The sequence below is a fragment of the Mus caroli genome, chromosome 9 (assembly GCF_900094665.2).
Source record: "Mus caroli chromosome 9, CAROLI_EIJ_v1.1, whole genome shotgun sequence".
NCBI classification, from domain to species: Eukaryota; Metazoa; Chordata; class Mammalia; order Rodentia; family Muridae; genus Mus; species Mus caroli.
The window spans coordinates 79,668,344-79,686,690 of NC_034578.1; the positions used below are offsets into that span (position 1 = coordinate 79,668,344).

The 18,347-nt window shown below is 39.2% G+C and overlaps 1 protein-coding gene across 4 annotated transcripts in view; it reads right to left on the bottom strand.

Moving 5' to 3' along the window:
- Phip (pleckstrin homology domain interacting protein) overlaps positions 1–18,015 on the bottom strand; it is a 114,715-nt gene extending 96,700 nt beyond the window's left edge. For 2 of the 4 annotated variants that reach the window (XM_029481609.1, XM_029481607.1), the window contains exons 1-6: positions 17,695–18,015; positions 17,531–17,589; positions 17,370–17,399; positions 17,117–17,176; positions 894–1,044; positions 706–804 (exon numbers count right to left, since the gene is read on the bottom strand). In XM_029481609.1, coding sequence (XP_029337469.1) covers positions 706–804; positions 894–1,044; positions 17,117–17,176; positions 17,370–17,399; positions 17,531–17,589; positions 17,695–17,734 — 439 coding nt within the window. In that variant the 5' untranslated portion in view covers positions 17,735–18,015. Of the gene's footprint in view, positions 1–705; positions 805–893; positions 1,045–16,150; positions 16,888–17,116; positions 17,177–17,369; positions 17,400–17,530; positions 17,590–17,694 lie in introns of those variants that run through there. The other 2 variants (XM_021173412.2, XM_029481608.1) reach the window with 2 other exon arrangements.
- Between the last annotated feature and the right edge of the window lie 332 nt (positions 18,016–18,347).

Below are 18,347 nucleotides of genomic sequence, written 5' to 3' on the forward strand. Positions count from 1 at the left end.
TTTTCACCTCCAATAAAGGTGGGGAAGGAGGCCAGTGCACATGAGGGAAGAGGCTCAGACTAACATGACGACCTCTAATGCCACGTGTTGATATACTGGTCAAGAAGTAAGTCTCTAACATGGAAGAATTTACCTTTGTGTACTTCTTTGTGAAGAGCAAAGGTAAAGCCATACAAATTAATATTACAGTGTTAGACAATATCCTGGAAGGGAGAAAGGCAAGCGACAAGATCAAGAAGTTCAGTCCTGAAGATGCTCTATTAATTCAAAGACAAAATGTACTACTAAGAGGTGTTAGGCTGTGTCTATAAAGCAACTCAAGAGGAAAACTTATTTGTAAGTTTGTTCTCTTTGAAACTTTAAAATATGCCAATCTATTAAAAGAAAACCTAGTTTTTTGCTAACTAACATTACAGCTAAATTAAATTATGACACCAATTAACTCAACATGTAACTTTTAGTAAGGGAATTTCAGGACAACCGAAACATTAATGACATAATCAGTCTTCATAACATAATTTACAGCTGTACATTATAGCTTTATTATTAAAACGATTTACTAAGAAAAGCTGAGAGGTTTCCATCTTTGAATGTTGATATATATAATATGTACAGATAAAGTTCTCTAACAGCACAGTAACTAAAAACATTATTTTCAAGAATTCTTTACCCAGAGGATATCACAACATAGTAAATTCAACTCACCAATGCTAGGTGGGCTACCATAGTTAACTGGAGACTCTGGTGGCCTCCCACAGTGCAGTGCAGCCAGAGCAGATCCTTTCCATACCACATGCTTGCAGCCTATTAAAACATACATGTCATGAATACAAAAATAACACACCAAAGAGTGAGAAAAAGGAGATCCAAATTGTAATAAAAAACACTCATACTTTTATTTGTTCGTAGCAAGGACTGTCTTCCAGCTCCTAATAAAGTCTGTACTCCAGGAACACTCTGAGGAATTTCTTGCTCAAGAAGAGGTCCTAGCCGATGACATATTTGCAGCAAGTGATCAGGTGCAAGGTGTCTATAATACTTCACCTATTTTGTCAAAAACAGACACAGGCACCTATTATGTCCCACACAAACAAAAATATTTGTTCTGTAATGTTAAGTAAAACAGTTTTTAAAATTACAATCTGTTTAGGTCAGTCAACACTCCAAGAAAATGTTCAGATTTTGTTAAACTACTTATTTCACATTATCATTTACTAGATCAAGAAAGAAAAAGGTGCTATAAATTAATGTAAACTAATGTAAAGGATTCTATAAATTAACATGATGTCAATACTAAACAATGAAAAACAGACAGGTTCAGGGCTGAGGTTGCTAGAGCTTGCCTAGGAAGCATGAGGCTCTGGGCTTCTCTCTTTCACACTGTATACCTGGGATCTTGTAGTTCACACCTACAATCCCAGTAGTCTGCACATGCAGATCCTTCACTGGGTAAAGTCGAGGCCAGCTTGGAATGGAAACTCAGAATAACCCCCACCCCAGAACTAAATAGATAGATAGACAGCATTATATGGTATATTTCAGTTGGATTTCCTAAAACTTAAGCAGCAACAACAAAACTCAATAAAAAAAAAAAAGATTCAGTGTTTTGAACCTATTATATCTCTAAATTAATTAAAAATTAAAGACAAGTAGTATTTTTAGGTTCTCATTATACAAATTTTGGGAATTTTTAATATGCCATCTATACTAACTTTTGTTATTGTTTTTAGAGACAGGGTTTCTCCACTTAGCCCCAGCTGTTCTAGAGCTCACTACATAGACCATATTGGCCTCAAACTAAGAGATCACTTGCCTCTGCCTCCCAAGTGCTAGAATTAAAGATGTGTCCCACCATGCCCAACCATGCTAAATTTTTAATTTACCAAAATCCTTTCATACAGTGTGGGTAAAATTCTAACTGTTGCATCATACAAGTTTCCGCATCATTTGAAATCATAATGCTCATACTTTTTATTACTTCACCTTTCAATCAATTCTCAAAATCCAAACTGAGTTAAATTAGAACAAATATATATTATCTTACAAGTCTACAATTACCTATCAAAGTTATGAAATATGTCCCATTGTAGCAGTGGCACTCTTAAACATGTGCTGAGAACCATGATGACTCTTCAGATAAAAACCATGACGAACAGTAAAACTTAAGTTTGCCTTTTATCGCCATTTTCTTTAGTGTGTGGTTGTGGTTTCCGTAAGCCACATACACAATTTATGACTTCACAACAGAATCAACGAAGACTAATGGTCAAGTAGCCAGATGTTAAAGATCCAGGAAAAGGTAAATAAAAAAGCAATTTCCTTCATAAATTTACTTTTAAAAAAGTATTTCAGGCCGGGCGTGGTGGCGCACGCCTTTAATCCCAGCACTCAGGAGGCAGAGGCAGGCGGATTTCTGAGTTCAAGGTCAGTCTGGTCTACAGAGTGAGTTCTAGGACAGCCAGGACTACACAGAGAAACCCTGTCTCAAAAAAAAAAAAATTTCATAAATGTTACTTGTGATAACATGAAATTAATATTACTGGCATTTAATAGGTTTCTAATATATTAAATGTTAATGGCAAACACCAGTAGAGTACATTGCACATAAACAAATGAACCACCATAATTTGTATGGTTGAGAAGAGGCCTTAAGTCCAAGCCTGAAAGAATTTCATCCACTGAGTAATCCTAATATGAAGGGAATATAAATAGATAAATCTTTTTACTGAATCTCATATTATCTTTTATATTCTCTTTATATTCCCTTCCTTGGTGCTGGATATAGAACTCAGGGCCTTAAGCACACTCAACAAGCACTCTACCACCAAAATACACCTCTAGGTTTCATTATACTCTGAAGACTAGGGTAAACATTTTCAATGCTGGCTAATAAAATCTTTCTAAGTTGGAGTGCATAAGAGAAACAGATCCTACTCTAGAAATATTCCTCTTGTGAAGATAATGTGGTATTGTCACACTGATAATTAAAAACATCACAATCTAGGATGGATAGATAGACACACAAACAGATAATTAAGTAGGTAGACTGATTGTTCAAAAGGCTTGGCAGAATAAATACCTTTAGAAAAAAAGAACTTTAGTAAAATATGCATTAAAAATTATGTACAGCTGGGCTTGGTGGCACACGCCTTTAATCCCAGCACTTGGGAGGCAGAGGCAGGCGGATTTCTGAGTTCAAGGCCAGCCTGGTCTACAGAGTGAGTTCCAGGACACCCAGGGCTATACAGAGAAACCCTGTCTCGAAAAAAACAAAAAAACAAAACAAAACAAAAAAATTATGTACAATACACCCTTCTGGCCAGTGTCAGTTACACTTCCGAGGAACTAGATAAACCTGTTTTTAATGTTGTTTAGCCTGTAATTTCTCTAACTTGCTTAGCTACTGCACTATTTTCTCCTTGGTATCTGTCATACTCAGAACATACTCTAGGAAACACTAATGAGTAGTAAGTTAAATTATCTTTAGTGTTTAGAAGAAAATAAAACAAAATAAGAGATTTTTAAAATTATATTTATACTTTTTTTTTTTGCTTGGTCCCAGAAAATTCTGGATCCTGCACACAAGGCATGAGAACAGTTAGCAAAGTTACCTAAATAGCTCAAAAGATTTTGAGTGTTCTCACAATTCTATGATAAATATATCAGGTGACAGATGTCCTAAACACTGATTTATACCCATATAATGTATATCATTATACATATAGTGTATATCATTGCACTTTACCTCATAAAGAATTACTGTGTTGACTAAAAATAAAATTATGCCTGGGAATTTGGTTCAGCAGACAACAGTACTTGCTGAACAAGCAAGGGATGGGGAGCAGAGTTCAAATCCCTAGAGTCCAAATAAAAATGTAGGGGTCACACCTGCTTATAATCTCAGCACTGAGAACAGAGATAGAAGACTGCTGGAGCTTTCTGATGGCCAGGCTAGTACCCAAATCAGCAGAAGACCGTTTCAAAGGACTAAGAGTGATATGATAGAGCAGAACACCCACAATCATCCATATCCTATGCATGCACTCATGGGAGGACGGATGAAGGACAGACGGACAGACAGATGGAAAGACGGACACACACCTTAAATTACAAAAAATAAAAAACTAAAATTTAAATGAAAAGGCCTAGAATATTTATAAAGTACCTTTTGGATCAAAAGTACATAATTATTGTCTTAAAGTTTTTCAAATTTGTATGTGTCTCTGGTGTACACACGTGCATGCGCGCGCTTGCAAAGACAAGAAAGTATTGGATCTCCAGAACTGCAGTTACATGTGGTTATAAGATGCCTGTGCAGGTAATGGAATCTCAACTCAGGTCCTCCACAAGAGCTACAAATGCTCTCAAACACTGAGCCCACATGTAAGTATTTTAATGTGACTTCTAAAACTGCTCAAAATTCCTTTTCAATTTTTCATTTTAGCCAGATGTAGTTCATTATTTGTTAACTTTAGTTTATAATGGTCTTTGGACTTTTAAAGCTTTCTTTGATAATATAGACTATCCTAATTTCTCAAACTGAACTTTCACTTTCAAGTTAGAAAAGATGTATTCAGTTCTTAGATGCTATGCTTTCTCCAGCTTTGAGGTATTAAATATAGAAACTGACTTGTCTACTGGAAATCTTTTCTTTATCCACCCACTTCCACACCTTACTTTCCTCCTGTACTTCTCTGCCTTCTAAGAGCTGTTCAAACCACCTTAGCCTCTTCTCTTTGCACATTTGCTTTCATTTGAAGTTTCAGTTTCCCTTCAAGGGCCTTAACACTTTGCAGCATGTACATATTTTACCTCAATGAAAATCTAATACCAACTATAATTCTCATCAGAAATCCACTCCACACCTCATTATCTGGGATTCCAGAGGCCATAGACCGTATTGGAATCATCAACCAACTTGTCCATGTCCCATGTAAGACAGACGATTAGAGCTGTTTGACTGTCTACAAGGTACCTAAGAGTTCTTCAAGGGGTTAAATGACTATTTAGGTAAATGAACATATTAACAATAACAAAAGAAATTGTTGACTTTGCCACTATCTGAAAACATTGTAGTAGCACCTATCCTAGTACATAATAAAAATAGAACAAAGTAGTATTTCACTTTATATATTTTAATGCTTTATCTAACGGTTTCAAACACAGTTGTCACAGAAATTCTCCAAACCAAATTCTAAATGAGAAAGGGAAGTCCTAGTACTATCAAAGTACTCTTACATAAGGAACCCTGGAGAACGGGTATCAGTGTTTTCATTGTCACTGTTTCTCTTCAGCAGCCTGTAAGCTGTTATCACCAAAAGTGTGTGTTCAGGAGTAGAGTGGGGTAAAGACAATCTTTCTTTCTATAATAAGCAGAGTAAAAAATGCTTTTTTAGACATGTAAAAAGATCCTTAGTCAGGATCTCCACTACACCCAAGGCTGTATCTGAGAGCCAGAACTCAATGACATGACTAACTCAAGATAACCAGACACAGTCCTAGAACCCCATGATGACCACTGGCGAGTATATAAGCAGAGACCATAAGCCATGCTCTGCTCTGCACATCTGGAGATGCCCTGCAGCTGGAGTTTCCCAGAGTCCTGATCCTCACATCACAGGCTTCTATTAGAGACCGAGCCTAACATTCAGCTAACATCTGTGGCATAGGTGAGCAGCCTTGGAGAAGATAGGCTTAGGACCTTAGGAATTTATAGTGAAAATTTTGTATAATAAAATGCACCTTTTGTTATACTGTGTATGTCTACCTTCTTGTTTGAGACAATGTCCCAAGGCATAAGCTCTTCTTTTCCATACTCCCTTTCTCACCTACTGGAAGTTGGGGGCAGGGGGGGGGGNGGTTCATCCCCATCGAATCCTTAAAGCTACAACTGAATCTTATTCTGCTTTTGAGCACAATTGTTCCCTTTAATACATAAGATCTAAATTTTCTACCAATGCTTTCAATCCTGACTTCAGAGAAATCCCAAAGATAAACTAGTCCTCCTTATATTTCAAGTTCTTCTCAACTATATCTCCTTACTACTCTAAACATGATGTTCCTTCTTAGTGAAGCCCTCAAATCCTGCCTGACCTGTTCTCTATTTCCTTTCAGTTTTAATCATTCAGATGTTTCCACTGCTTGCCTCCTTAAGCGTATGTTTAAGTAGTTTAGTGCCAGTCTCATTTCTTCCCTCACTTTTTTGACTCAGTCTAAAACAACTGTCATTTGCATAAATCTGATTCAAGTTATATCACTTTTTGAGACACCATTTTAGAAATGAAAGGCAGGCAGGCACTGTTAGAGTGAGGTTAGTTGTACAAGGGCAATGTACAGATCCCTGTACTTGGCTATGGTCGTAGATAAGTGAAATGTTCTTGGTATTTCACCTGTTGTGTAATAGTCAACTTTATTTGAACTATACTGCAAGTTATGCATTACATATAAGTCATTTATTAGGAGAAAACTAAAGTTAATCACATAGAATGTAACACACTGGCGCATACCCACACACACACACACGTGCACGTACACAAGTAAGCCAGGGTGGGAACAAGTGGGATCCTTACATTCAAAGTCAGTATCTTCACCATGGCTTTGTAAAATATTCTCAGTGGACCTCAGTGTACATAGGCTCCCTCTGCTTTCTCTTACCTGTGAGCCCACAAGTGTCTTAATATAAAATTTTATTAAAAACTTAGTATTGAAAGTAGGATCCCAAGTTTATTTTTGAAATAAATACAAAAGCACTAGAAAAACAAAAGCCTTGATGGTCTTTTTAATTAATCTTTATCTTAATGTCTCTGCCATCATCTAGCTGAATACTTCCTCCTTCATTTCCAAGCTACTCTGTAGCTTTTCTCTATCTGTGAAATCATTTACTCTATTACAGGGTTATCCTCTTTTACCTGGCAACAAAGTAATAAAGTTCCCAGAGGTTCTAGCTGTCAAGAGCCCAAATCCACATGTGATTTTATCATATTACATTCCCTCTTTGTTATGCTAATTTAAAATGTGCTTCTAGTCTTAGCCTTAGTCATTCAGGACACCTGGAATCTTCTTAGCTTCTATTAGAACTCATTTGCAAAACTACAACCATGGATCTCCATGTCAACATTAGGCACTCGTCCTTAAGAGCAGAAGTTACCATGGCAGTCAACATTTACTGACCCCCTTCCCCAAAGAATGATCCATAAGTCCAGCAATGTTTCTCACATCCGGGTCAAAAAATTTTCTGAGAGAGAAATGCAGCTCTCCTCATTTCTTTTCCACTTTGGTCAAAACTCACATGCTTATCCCTTCTTTCTCATGTCACATATAAGAAGTACTTCTAGAATTAGCTGCAATTTGAATGATACAATCATCTGAAAATGTGAACTGCAGTATATTAGAAAAAAAAAGAAAAACACAAAAAAACTAACCTAGTTGGTTGTTGATACTCACTCACCTTTGGGTAAACCAACCTCTTCCTAGGCAGCATACTATCCTGGCCATTTGTCAACTGGACAGAAGCTAATGTTATCTGAGAAGTAACTCAACTGTCTACAGAACATTTTCTTCAATAATAGTTGATGTGGGAAGTCCCAAGAGCTTACTGTGGGTGGTGCAGTTGTCCAGTGTTATGTAAGGAAGCAGTCTGAGCAGGCCATGGAGAATAAACCAGTAAGGTGTGTGCATCCCTGGCTTTTCTGTTCTCACCTCCAGATTCCTGCTTTATTCTTTTTCTTTTTCCAGTGACCTTACTATAATCTTAAATTGTAAGATGAAATAACCCTTTCCTCCCCCAAGCTGATTTTGGTCACGGTGTTTACAACAAAAGAAAAAAGCAAACTAAGACACATGTTATCAAAAAGGTTGCCAACTATTAGAAGGTAGTGTTAAAAGATGTTATCAGTCAAGATGTAACTATGAGGAAACAAAGCCACTGATTTCCACTAGACATACTATGAGTCTTACTGAGCTGGGCCTGTAGTGGGCCTTTGATCTCTGCACTTGGGAGGCAGAGGTAGGCATATCTGACGCCAGTCTGGTCTACAGAGCAAGTTCCAAGACAGCCAAGACTACAGAAAAATTCTGACTAAAAATGCTAAAAGAATGACTCTTATTCAACTTTTAAAGAAAAGGCCAGTAGCTTAGAAAACACCAAATCCAAACAACCTGGCATCAGACTTGCTTGCGATGAGAATGGAGAAAAGCACGCTAAGCCCAGTGTCCTCATCACCACATACAAGGCATCACTAACTTACTTAAATCATCTAGTGTCCTTAGCACTGCAGCCAGTAGAGTCAACTGTTACTTTAATTATACTCCAAGAACATATTGAGCCACATACTGGGGAGAAAACTTACCTAACCTGAGAAACTGTTTTGGGTCTCTTTATTTTTTTAAGTACAGTGGGCATATTTCTCCCTGGGGCCCCTACTTGCCCTTTCCCCCTTTGCTCCCTTGCCAGTTTCTCTTCTACTTTCATGACACATATACATGAATGATACTACGTATCATAATAAAAATCTTTCCAGTGAGGTTTTACTGAGATTAGTTACATAGGTTCACTCCAATTGCTTCATTTACCTATGCTGACCTAAAAGGCCTCTCCTTTAGCAAATCAGCATTTACAAAAGTGATGTACAATGGCTGGCATTAATATGTTTTAATTAAAGTATTCACTTTATATTCGGTCCTTCCAGTAATTACACCAGTAAACTTTATCAGGTCAAAAGGGTTAGTTACTTCTGCTCTCTATATTTTATATTATAAAAGGCTAGTTGAATAGAATACAATTTGACTGTTCTAGAATACTTTTTTAAAAACACAAATAAAAAACCCTATCATTTATAAACCTTAAGCTTTATCATAAAAACCCCAAAGTTTTAAAACTAAAAGCCTCAAAACTTCCAGACTTACAAGTTGTTGAAGTTTGAGTGAGTTAAAGCTATCATCTTTATAACCTTTATCAGCTTCTCCACGGCGGGGGGAGAGGGGGGGGATATCTTTGTGCCATTCTTCATAATTTAACTGTAAAGATTAAAGAATGGCAAAGAAATGTAAGGAAACTGTACCGATGTCATAGGTAAAGAAAAGTAGGGAATCTGTTTAAGAAATCTACCTCAGAAACAGGAATGAGCTAACCCAGCTCAGGTCTGCAGCCCCCAGCGCTGGTTACAGCACTGTTGCCTTCTCACCATTTGTCCCCTCCCCCAATCACAAAAGCTTGAGCATTATAAACTTACAACCTATAAGTAAAATCAAATCTTCTAAATTAGATTAACTACTATTTACAAAATAGTAGTGTGAATCCCTAGATTTTCATGATTTCCTTATAAAATGCTTAACAATAAATACAGAACCCTCAAAACAATCTTAGAAGTCTACTTACAAAGTACTTGGAAAGAAACACAATATGAATGATTTCAAGATTTCAGTCAACCGTAAGAACACATTTAGGTAATTCAGCTGGTCTTATCCATACAGTATCTGTCAGTTAAAGAAAATACAAATATTTCTAACTTTATTTATTTAAAAATCTGATTGTTTTGGTAAAACAGTCTTAAAGGTTCCTCCATACACAGTTCTCTATTCTACTTAATTTAAAACACCACAAAATGACTTAAGAGTAACACGTTGAGTTTTTAAAATCAAATCATATTTACTAAGCAAAAGTTGTAAAATAAATTATCTCTCAATATGTTAAGAATATAATCTAAAACTTTTATTATTCTGATGAAGTTACTTTCTAATGGATAGGAAAAAAAAAACCTTAAATTGCTCACTCTTAAGAGTCCAATGTAAAAACAGAGCATCCCATTTCCTTCTTCATTATGTTTCAGTCTCAGTACTCATTTAGAGACAGTCAAGTCTTACGTTTCCAAACTGCCTTCCATCCAAAAGTAGACTGAAGCAAACTGACTCAGCTCACAGTAGTCATTTCTTGCATTGTTATAACCTTTCCCAAGTTATCTACCTCCTCTCTACCCATAACAGAAACCCAGTGTGCCATACCAGCTGGAGCAGAACCTGACTTCCTTTGGTACTGTGTCTTTAACATGCTACTATCAACAGAAATGTTCTGACAAATCTCATTAGTTTCATTTTAAACTAAGCAGAGGATATACCAGACTACGTTACTGCTTAGATTTCCTAATATCAAAGCTTCTCACACATCCGCCTGTGAAAGCTCCAAGACTGCACATGCATGTGTACTGAGTCACTAAAGGTAACCGCGCCTAGAGACAAATGATGACTGCCTCTTAAGCAGGAACCAAAAGGTCTCAAATCTGTATAAAGGACTGGCCACTATCATTATTCTGGATTTAAAATACCTTATATTCTCAAAATTACACAAATAAAAGTTTAATTTTCTCCGTATCACAGAATACTCATACCCTTTTATAATCCACATGCTAAATACCTTATTAATTGCAAATTTATAAACTTTTGCTTTCACGTATTAATTTAAAATGACTTCTCAAAAGAATTTTTCAAAAAGGTTTACTCATATCACCAAAATATCCTCTCAAACAAAATATGAAACTGAAAACATTGTAATTTTCAGATTTCCTAAATTTGACAGTCTTTATCACTTTTAGATATAATTACAAAAGTAACTTAAAAATTCCTACTGGTTGGGCACTCAGGGGGTGGGGAGGGGCAGAGGCAGGTGGATTTCTGAGTTCAAGACCACCCTGGTCTACAGAGTGAGTTCCAGGACAGCCAGGATTACACAGAGAAAGGCTGTCGTTGGCGGGGGGAGGGGGGACCTACTGAAATGATACTTTTTTATGCCCAATGTGCTCATATCTTCCTAAAGTCAGTAAAAAATAAACAGAAATTGTCTGCTAATCAAGGTGACATGAGTTAGTACTGAGCATATTGTTCTGAGAATCCTGAAATGCACGTAACTATTCCTAAGAATGAACCTACCCATTAGATTAGGCACTGCTCAAAAGAAATTGCCCACATGCTGAAGTGCCACAAAACACATAGATAATAACAAAACTTGGGACAGAGAAAAATGCCTGCAGATAAACAATTTCCATATTTAATCAACAAGGACAAAAACTTGTAGCCTATCTTTACAAAGAACCTCTAAATTGGTAAAAAAAATTTGACAATATTTAACCTAAAACTAACCTAAGAATTAATACAATTTTTGAATTATTAAATTGTCTAGAACACATTCTCTTTAGTCTAAGAACAAACGACTATGGCTTTAAATGCCACAAACTTCTGACTACAAGGAGTCAATGTTAATTCTCAGTCTCTCTTTGTCAGAAAAAGAAAAGGCTTCATTTGGTCTCTAATCCGTTCAGGGTAGTACTTCCCTCCTCTGCTTTTTTGTTTTTCCTTCTCTTGGAACAGGGAATTGAACCCAGGACCTCCTTCACACTAAGTAAATGCCCAGCCATAGGAGCTATATAACTCCAGGCCTAGTTCAAGGTAACTCAACTACCCAAATATTTAAAGTTTGCTGTTTCACAGCAAGTCAGCAAAATATTTCTATAGACCTACTTAAGAAATTATTTATTGCTTTACAGTCACTGACCTTTTTTCTATGTCTTAGGGGTTTTTTTTCACCTAAAAAGTACATTAGCAGTACTTTCTAAAGTTTCAAAGTAGCTTTTTAAAATAAAGTATTAGCTAGGCTGAGAAAGTTGTAAGTACATGTATCTCAGATAGAACCGCTTTCCTTATGGAAAACTACACTCCCACACAGTTCTACCTCACTACTGTTACTAAGGTAGCCAAGAGCAAACCCAACCCCACAGCAACTACTATTCCCAGACTTTTAAGATCAATTTGTCATCTATAAACCATCGCCATGCAGTTAGCAAAGGTACAATTCCACTACCCCTTTATGTCCACATCACTTGCAATGTAAGGATTGAGAATCTCATGTGGACTTACTTCATTTAAAATCTCCATAGTTTGGGGGGATAAAGTTAAAGAACTGAGTTTGGTCCTCAAAACTCATGTTAAAAAATACCAGGCATCCACAATAATTCCAGCTCTAGAAGGACAAGCAGGCGGGTGGATCCCTAGTGCTTGTAACCTACTGTGAGAGTTGTAGGCCAGTGAAATTATCTGGAGAAAAAAAGTGGATGGTACCTGAAGAACACCCCAAGTTTGTCCTGACCACCACAACCACACATTCATACCCACATAATAAGTACACTTATAAATTTTATAAGTGCATCTAATTTTTTAAAAATGGATGATACTAAGCACCAAAAGAATAAGTGTATACATTAAAAAGATGGTTTCAGTCCTTTAGCACATACTAATTTCCTTTATACCTACTAACACATTTTATCCCTCATTATAATTGTAGGTCATTTTAAAAGCTCAATTTTATAAACTGCCAAGCAAAGCTTGGTATTTAATTGAAACTCTTAAATTACAATTTCAAAAATTAGCTAAAATTCATCACGCAGGTGCATGAAATTTTCAAAGAATTTAAAAATGAAAGAAAAAATACAGACACATGCACAAAAACAACAACAACAACAACAAAACCAAACAAACAACAGTATAATGCTACCATTACCTAACTACCTTCTCAACTGCTCTCTCCCAAACTGGAAAAGACTTATATTCAAGTCTTCAAAGTACCCTCATACAGGCCAGAAATTCCTAGTTTAAACTATTATCTTACCACTTTCCTTAAGCTTATCTCTAAATTTTAGCCAATAACTTTCACTTTAATCAGCATACTCATAGTAAATATATGTATACCTACCTAGGGCATATACTTAAGTAAATTCAATTCATGCTTCCTCTATTCATCTCTGAATTTGAAGTTACCAGTAACTTACTTATTTACTTACAAAGTGAAAAACAATTATTCAACAATACAGAGGTATTCTACAATGTGGCTACTATCTCAAAAAATCTTCATCTTTACAAGAAGTATTATAAAAACTCAGTTGTAAACTTGACATCTGGGCAAAGGGACCCTCATTGAAGATCTTTCCTCAGTCAGAGAAGCCTGAGGTTAAATAAGAGAGGTGCCTTAATTGCAAATTGCTGAGGGTCTAGCTCACAGTGGGTGGTGGCCAGCCTAGGCTGTGTAAGAAAAGTAGCTGAGCTGGGGGAGTAAATCAACAAACTGAGCTCTTCCGCAGCCTCCCTCCAAAGACCTCAGACTCAGTTCCTGCCTCCAGGTTTCTGACTTCAGTTCCTCTGAATTCCCAGAGATGAATTGTAACTTGGGAGTTCTAGGTGGAAATAAACCCTTTCCCCCCAAGTTGTTTTTCATGAACAGAAACCAAAGTAGGCCAACCACCAAAGAATGGTACTATAAAAAGCATTTATTCGACTTCCAAACTGGCATGATTTCTATAGATTTAACTTTCCATTTTGGAAAATTAAACTCCAAAATGAATGCTAAGCACTTAAAAAACAATACACTGCTATTTCTAACTCAAAATCATATTTACAGATCATTTTCCATCCATGTTTTTAAATACAGTTAGAAATAACCAAGACAAGAGTAATAAATTATAGAATTTGTTCCTATCACCTGCAAGCTAATTGTCACCCGGTGTCAAGACAACAGTTCACACCTCCATACTTCTAATTCTTTCACTCTGACAAAAAGATTTCTAACGACATGCAATCAGTTTAAGAAAATGAAATATGGTTATTTTTAATAAAGCAAAATTATATATCAACAAATCAGCAAAATATTAACTCAACTGAAAAGAATAACTTACAAATAAAATGTAATCAACACATCCCAAGTCTGGTAAAAATGCTTTAACGACTTGCTTTAAGATCTAATAAAACAGCTAACTAAGGAGACAACTGGGAAGGGGAACTAAAAAACTAACAATTCAGATACACAAGTAAGAAATGAGCCAAGTGGCTAATGTCTATAATCCCAGCTATGGAAGATGAGGCAGGAAGACAGAGCACTAAAAGCCAGTATAGGCTGCAGCAGGCTCCAGACCACCCTAGGATGAGTGAAATCCCATTTTAAAAAACTGAAAATACTGTCCAAAAACCTTGTTAGTCTGTAACAATTTGGTTGGAGTGAATATGTAGCTAGCTCACTGTGAAAAGTGCTCATCATCAAGCATGCACAGAGCTGCTGGGCTCACATCCCAGCACTGCATAAAACATTCTGTAATCAGGACTCTGGGGGCGGAACCACGAACACCAGAAGAGCCAAGGTCAGTCTCAGCTACACACAGTTCAAGGCCAGGCTATCCAAAAATAAAATTAAATAAATACATACAAACAAGAAACTTTTTTGGCCTAATACCTGGCTACATCTAAAAGAGATCTGGCGAATATTTGAAAAATGTCCTTTACTTTAAAAAAAAAAATCTAGGTTAACAAATAAAGTCTGAATAAACTTAAATCATGCCAAAAACAATTATCCCATCAAATTCCATTCACTTTTACAAGAATGTTTTAAGTGTTCCCACAGTTAATAATTCATCACATTCTTAATACCAAACACAAAATTTTCAGCTTGTTAAGAATTCTCTTTTTCAATCATATATTAAATAAATGTGTCAATTTTACTTTTCTAACTTACAAAACTTTCAAAACACTAAACACTCCATTTTCCTCTAGGCCAAAACTGAATGACATTGGAATTCTATTTAGAAGCTATCAATGTTGATATTATTTTTAAACTCATTAAGTACAAATATATTTCTTTCCTAAAAAGATTTTCTAGAAAATTCCAATTTCACATGTATCTTTCTGCTCAAATTATTGTTCAGTTTATCAGTTAATACTCCAAACCATTTTCCAGAAGAAGTTGAAACTACATTTTTACTCACCAAATAATTTTAAATCAATTCTTGTTAATTCAATTTGATGTACAAAAAAGAAAAAATTTAAGTCATGAAACTGAATTAAGACACAGAATAAATACTTAAGCAACTATGCATGTGTTTACCAAAACAAATTTTTCATATGTACCAATATGCTCTAAAACCTGACAATCAAAATGTTTTAAAGCTACCTAAAATCAAAATTAAAGTGACATATAAAGTCAACCCATATTCTCCCACACCTCAGCATACAGCTTACTGGGTGTGAAAGCATTTCAAAGGGCGCCCTGCGTCCAGCGCAGTTTTATGCTGAGTAAATAAGAGGGCAGGAACCAAACGCAAGTTCCAGTGAGAATTTTACCTGTCTTTAGAGTAAAGCCATTGTTAACTGCCAAGGTAAAAACCTCTTCAAGCAAGAAAAATAAATCACCTTCAAGCAAAACAGGTGGCTTCTGATAAATAACATACAAACAACCACAATTTATGAAGTTTGAAAAACTGACTACAAATACTTCATTTCATTACTATTTGGGCCTATGAACCACCTCTAAAATTAATTTCAGTAAACAAAGTGATATTCCTACACAGATTAACCATTCCCAGCATTTATTTGGTCAAAAACACTATTAGTTGCTTAGTTCAAAAAACATAGATAGCATCACTTAAAGATTCTTAAGTTAACAAGACTTTCATTTGCAATGACTTGGGATTTGTGGGATATTTAAAGAAAAGAAAAGATGAGTGTGGTTTTAAAAAAAAATGCTGTATCATTGTGACAGTATTTTTAGAGTTGTTTTCTTCTTAAACAGCCAGAAAGGCATGGAAATACACTGAAGATTTGTGTAAAAAGCATAAATGTAAAAATTACCAATACTGCAAATAGGAAACTAAGGAGTTTACTTCAAATTTCAATCCCTTTGGACCAAGTAACTGACTGAACTTTCCTAATTCGATATTGAAAATTAACAGGGAAGCATGGAAACGAGCACACTCTCCACTAGGTTTCTACCGCCTTAACAGTCACACGGTAACCAGTGGTTTATATTAAATCTTAAGATGCACACACGAAAGCTACGAGACTCGTATTCAAAACCAAGCAAAAGCTATCACAATCATGCCATGCCCTCAGAGACACTCATTCTGAACTAAAACTGCCTAATCCTACAGCCCTGAAAGCACTAGTAATTACAACTACCTCGAAGAGTCAGAAACATCTCAAACATTGTTTTCAATGCTGCTCAATGGGCCCTGGTGAGACTGACTATTCAGCACCCTCACACAAACAACTGTATCAACTTCTATCTTAGGCAAAGAGGCTGTGAAACCTGCAGCTCCTTTACTCGAGTAAACTAACAGAACCTTACCATTCACCATACTCGTGTCAGCTCCACGTATGGAAAGCAATTGTTTGTAAATTATTGCCTTTGAAAACTCACCAACTATAAAAACATTGTTTTTCAATCAACTAAAGAAAAACATCTCAATAGAAACAAAAACTTAAAAGGCAAGGTCCACCCCACGGCAACTATGCAGATAAAACCCACAATTCTTCAATGACCTCTATAAATGACTTTTAGTAAAAGAAGGTAATATTCCCCCAAGAATCAGCAAATTTAGAAAACGCCTATTAAAACTTCCAGGTTTATACTTCGGCAGATCTGTTTGTATAATGCACAGTGTGCCGCTGGGTGACTACCATATCTATCTGAACGCCTCCAACCAAAAAAAAAGATAAAAAAAAAATTAAAAATCTAGGTCTGAATCTACAGAAAACAAAAGACAGAGGAGAAGCGGGGGAAAAAAATAAGAAAAAAAAAAATCTTGCCAAGGTTCCTCCGTGGCTCAAAGGCCTTCTTGTGAAATGCTAATGCCACTTCGGAGCAGTTAGTCACCAGCTATTGTGTGGAGCTGGAGAAAGCTGAGCCGGCCGCGCGTGCAGAGCAAGCAAGGAGCTGGCGAGCGCGCTCTCCAGGCTTGCGCCGCTCCCGCTGCCGCCGCCGCCTCGCGCGCGCGCGCCCCCGCGCGGATACGCGCGCCGGCCCCTCCTCCTCTGGCCTTGCACTGCACAACACTCATGACGTATCTTTATTTCTAGCACATTAACAAAATATCACAAATAAATTGTCCGCGGACCCCGCGGCCCCGGGGCGTCCGCACCCCCGGCTGCCGCCCCCCGCAGCCCCCGCTCCGGCCTCCCAACCCTCCCCGTGGCCTTTGCAGCTTTTCCCGTTCTGGGGCCAAGTTTTTGTCTCTGTAAAAAATTGCGGGAAATTCAATTTTTATTCGACTCGGGGAAAAGTTTCTTTGCAGTGCGCTGGGAAATGTCTCACCAGATTCTGGTAGGTCCTGGGGTGCTCCTTCCCGGTCCAGTCGGTGCGCCGGGGCAGCAGCTGCGGGGACAGGACGCCCGGTGAGCGCGGCCCCCGGCCCGGACCGACGCCGCTCCCCTCCCCAGCCCGCCCCGCGCCCCGCCGGGGACCCCCAGCGCCCCGCGTCCCGCGCCCCGCCGGACGCCCGAGCTTGCGCAGCGGCCCGGGGGAGGCCGTGCGGCGGCGGGACGGCGCCGGGCCGCCGCGCCCTTACCTCCTTCTCGGCCACTTCGCGGATCAGCACCTGCAACAACAAAGCGGGGACGCTGAGCCCCCGCGCCCCGGGCCGCGGCCCCGCCGCCGCCGCCGCCCTCCCCCACGCCCGCGGGCGGCCACCGCGAGCGCCCGCCCGTCCCCGCGCCGCGCGCCGCCTACCTGAGCCGCCTGCTGACAGGGTCCATCTTCCAGGAACCGGGCGATGAGGAAGTAGAGCTCTGCGCGGGAGAGAAGGACGGGGAGACACGGGCTGAGCGGCCGCGGGGGGCGGGGGCCCGCGGGCGAGTCCGCCCGGCGCGGCGGCCCCGCAGCGCCCGACTTACCCGATCGCAGCTCCGAGAGGCCTTTCCTCTCACGAGACATGTTTGCGGGTCACTTCGGGGCCGCCGGCGGGACACCCCGCCGCCGAGGGGACGCGGGGACGGTGCCGCCGCCTGCCCTGTAGCTGTCAGTGTATGCTCACGAGCCGAGCCTCGGCTCCACCATTCAAGCAACGGCGGCGGAGGCGGAGGAGGAGGAGGAAACAACAACTCTCAGGCAGCGGCCCCGGCTGCGGCCGCCTCCGCCGGGATCCCTCCGCCGCAGAAAGGAGTCCGCGCCTTCGCGGCCCCGCACTCGCCGCCCCCGCCCCCCGCGGGAAAAGGAGTGCCTCGGCCTAGGCCCGCGCCCGCGCGGTCGTCGCTCCGCGCGCCCCGGGCCGCCACTTATTTATTTATTTCCAGCGCGAAGAGATGCCGGAGCCGAAGCGGCGGGCTGCCTGGCGGGCGCTTTCTCTAAGGAGGCCGCGGGCGGGAGGGAGAAAGGGAGGGAGGGGAGGAGGGGGCCGGCACGGCTGCGCGGAGGGATCTGACGCACACGGAGCCGCAGCACAGGCTCTATTCAGCGGCGCTGGCTGGGTTGAGATGGAAGTTAGTTTCTATGTAGCAGAAATAGGAAACAAATGAAGCAAAACTGCCCAAAGAGGGGAAATGCCGGG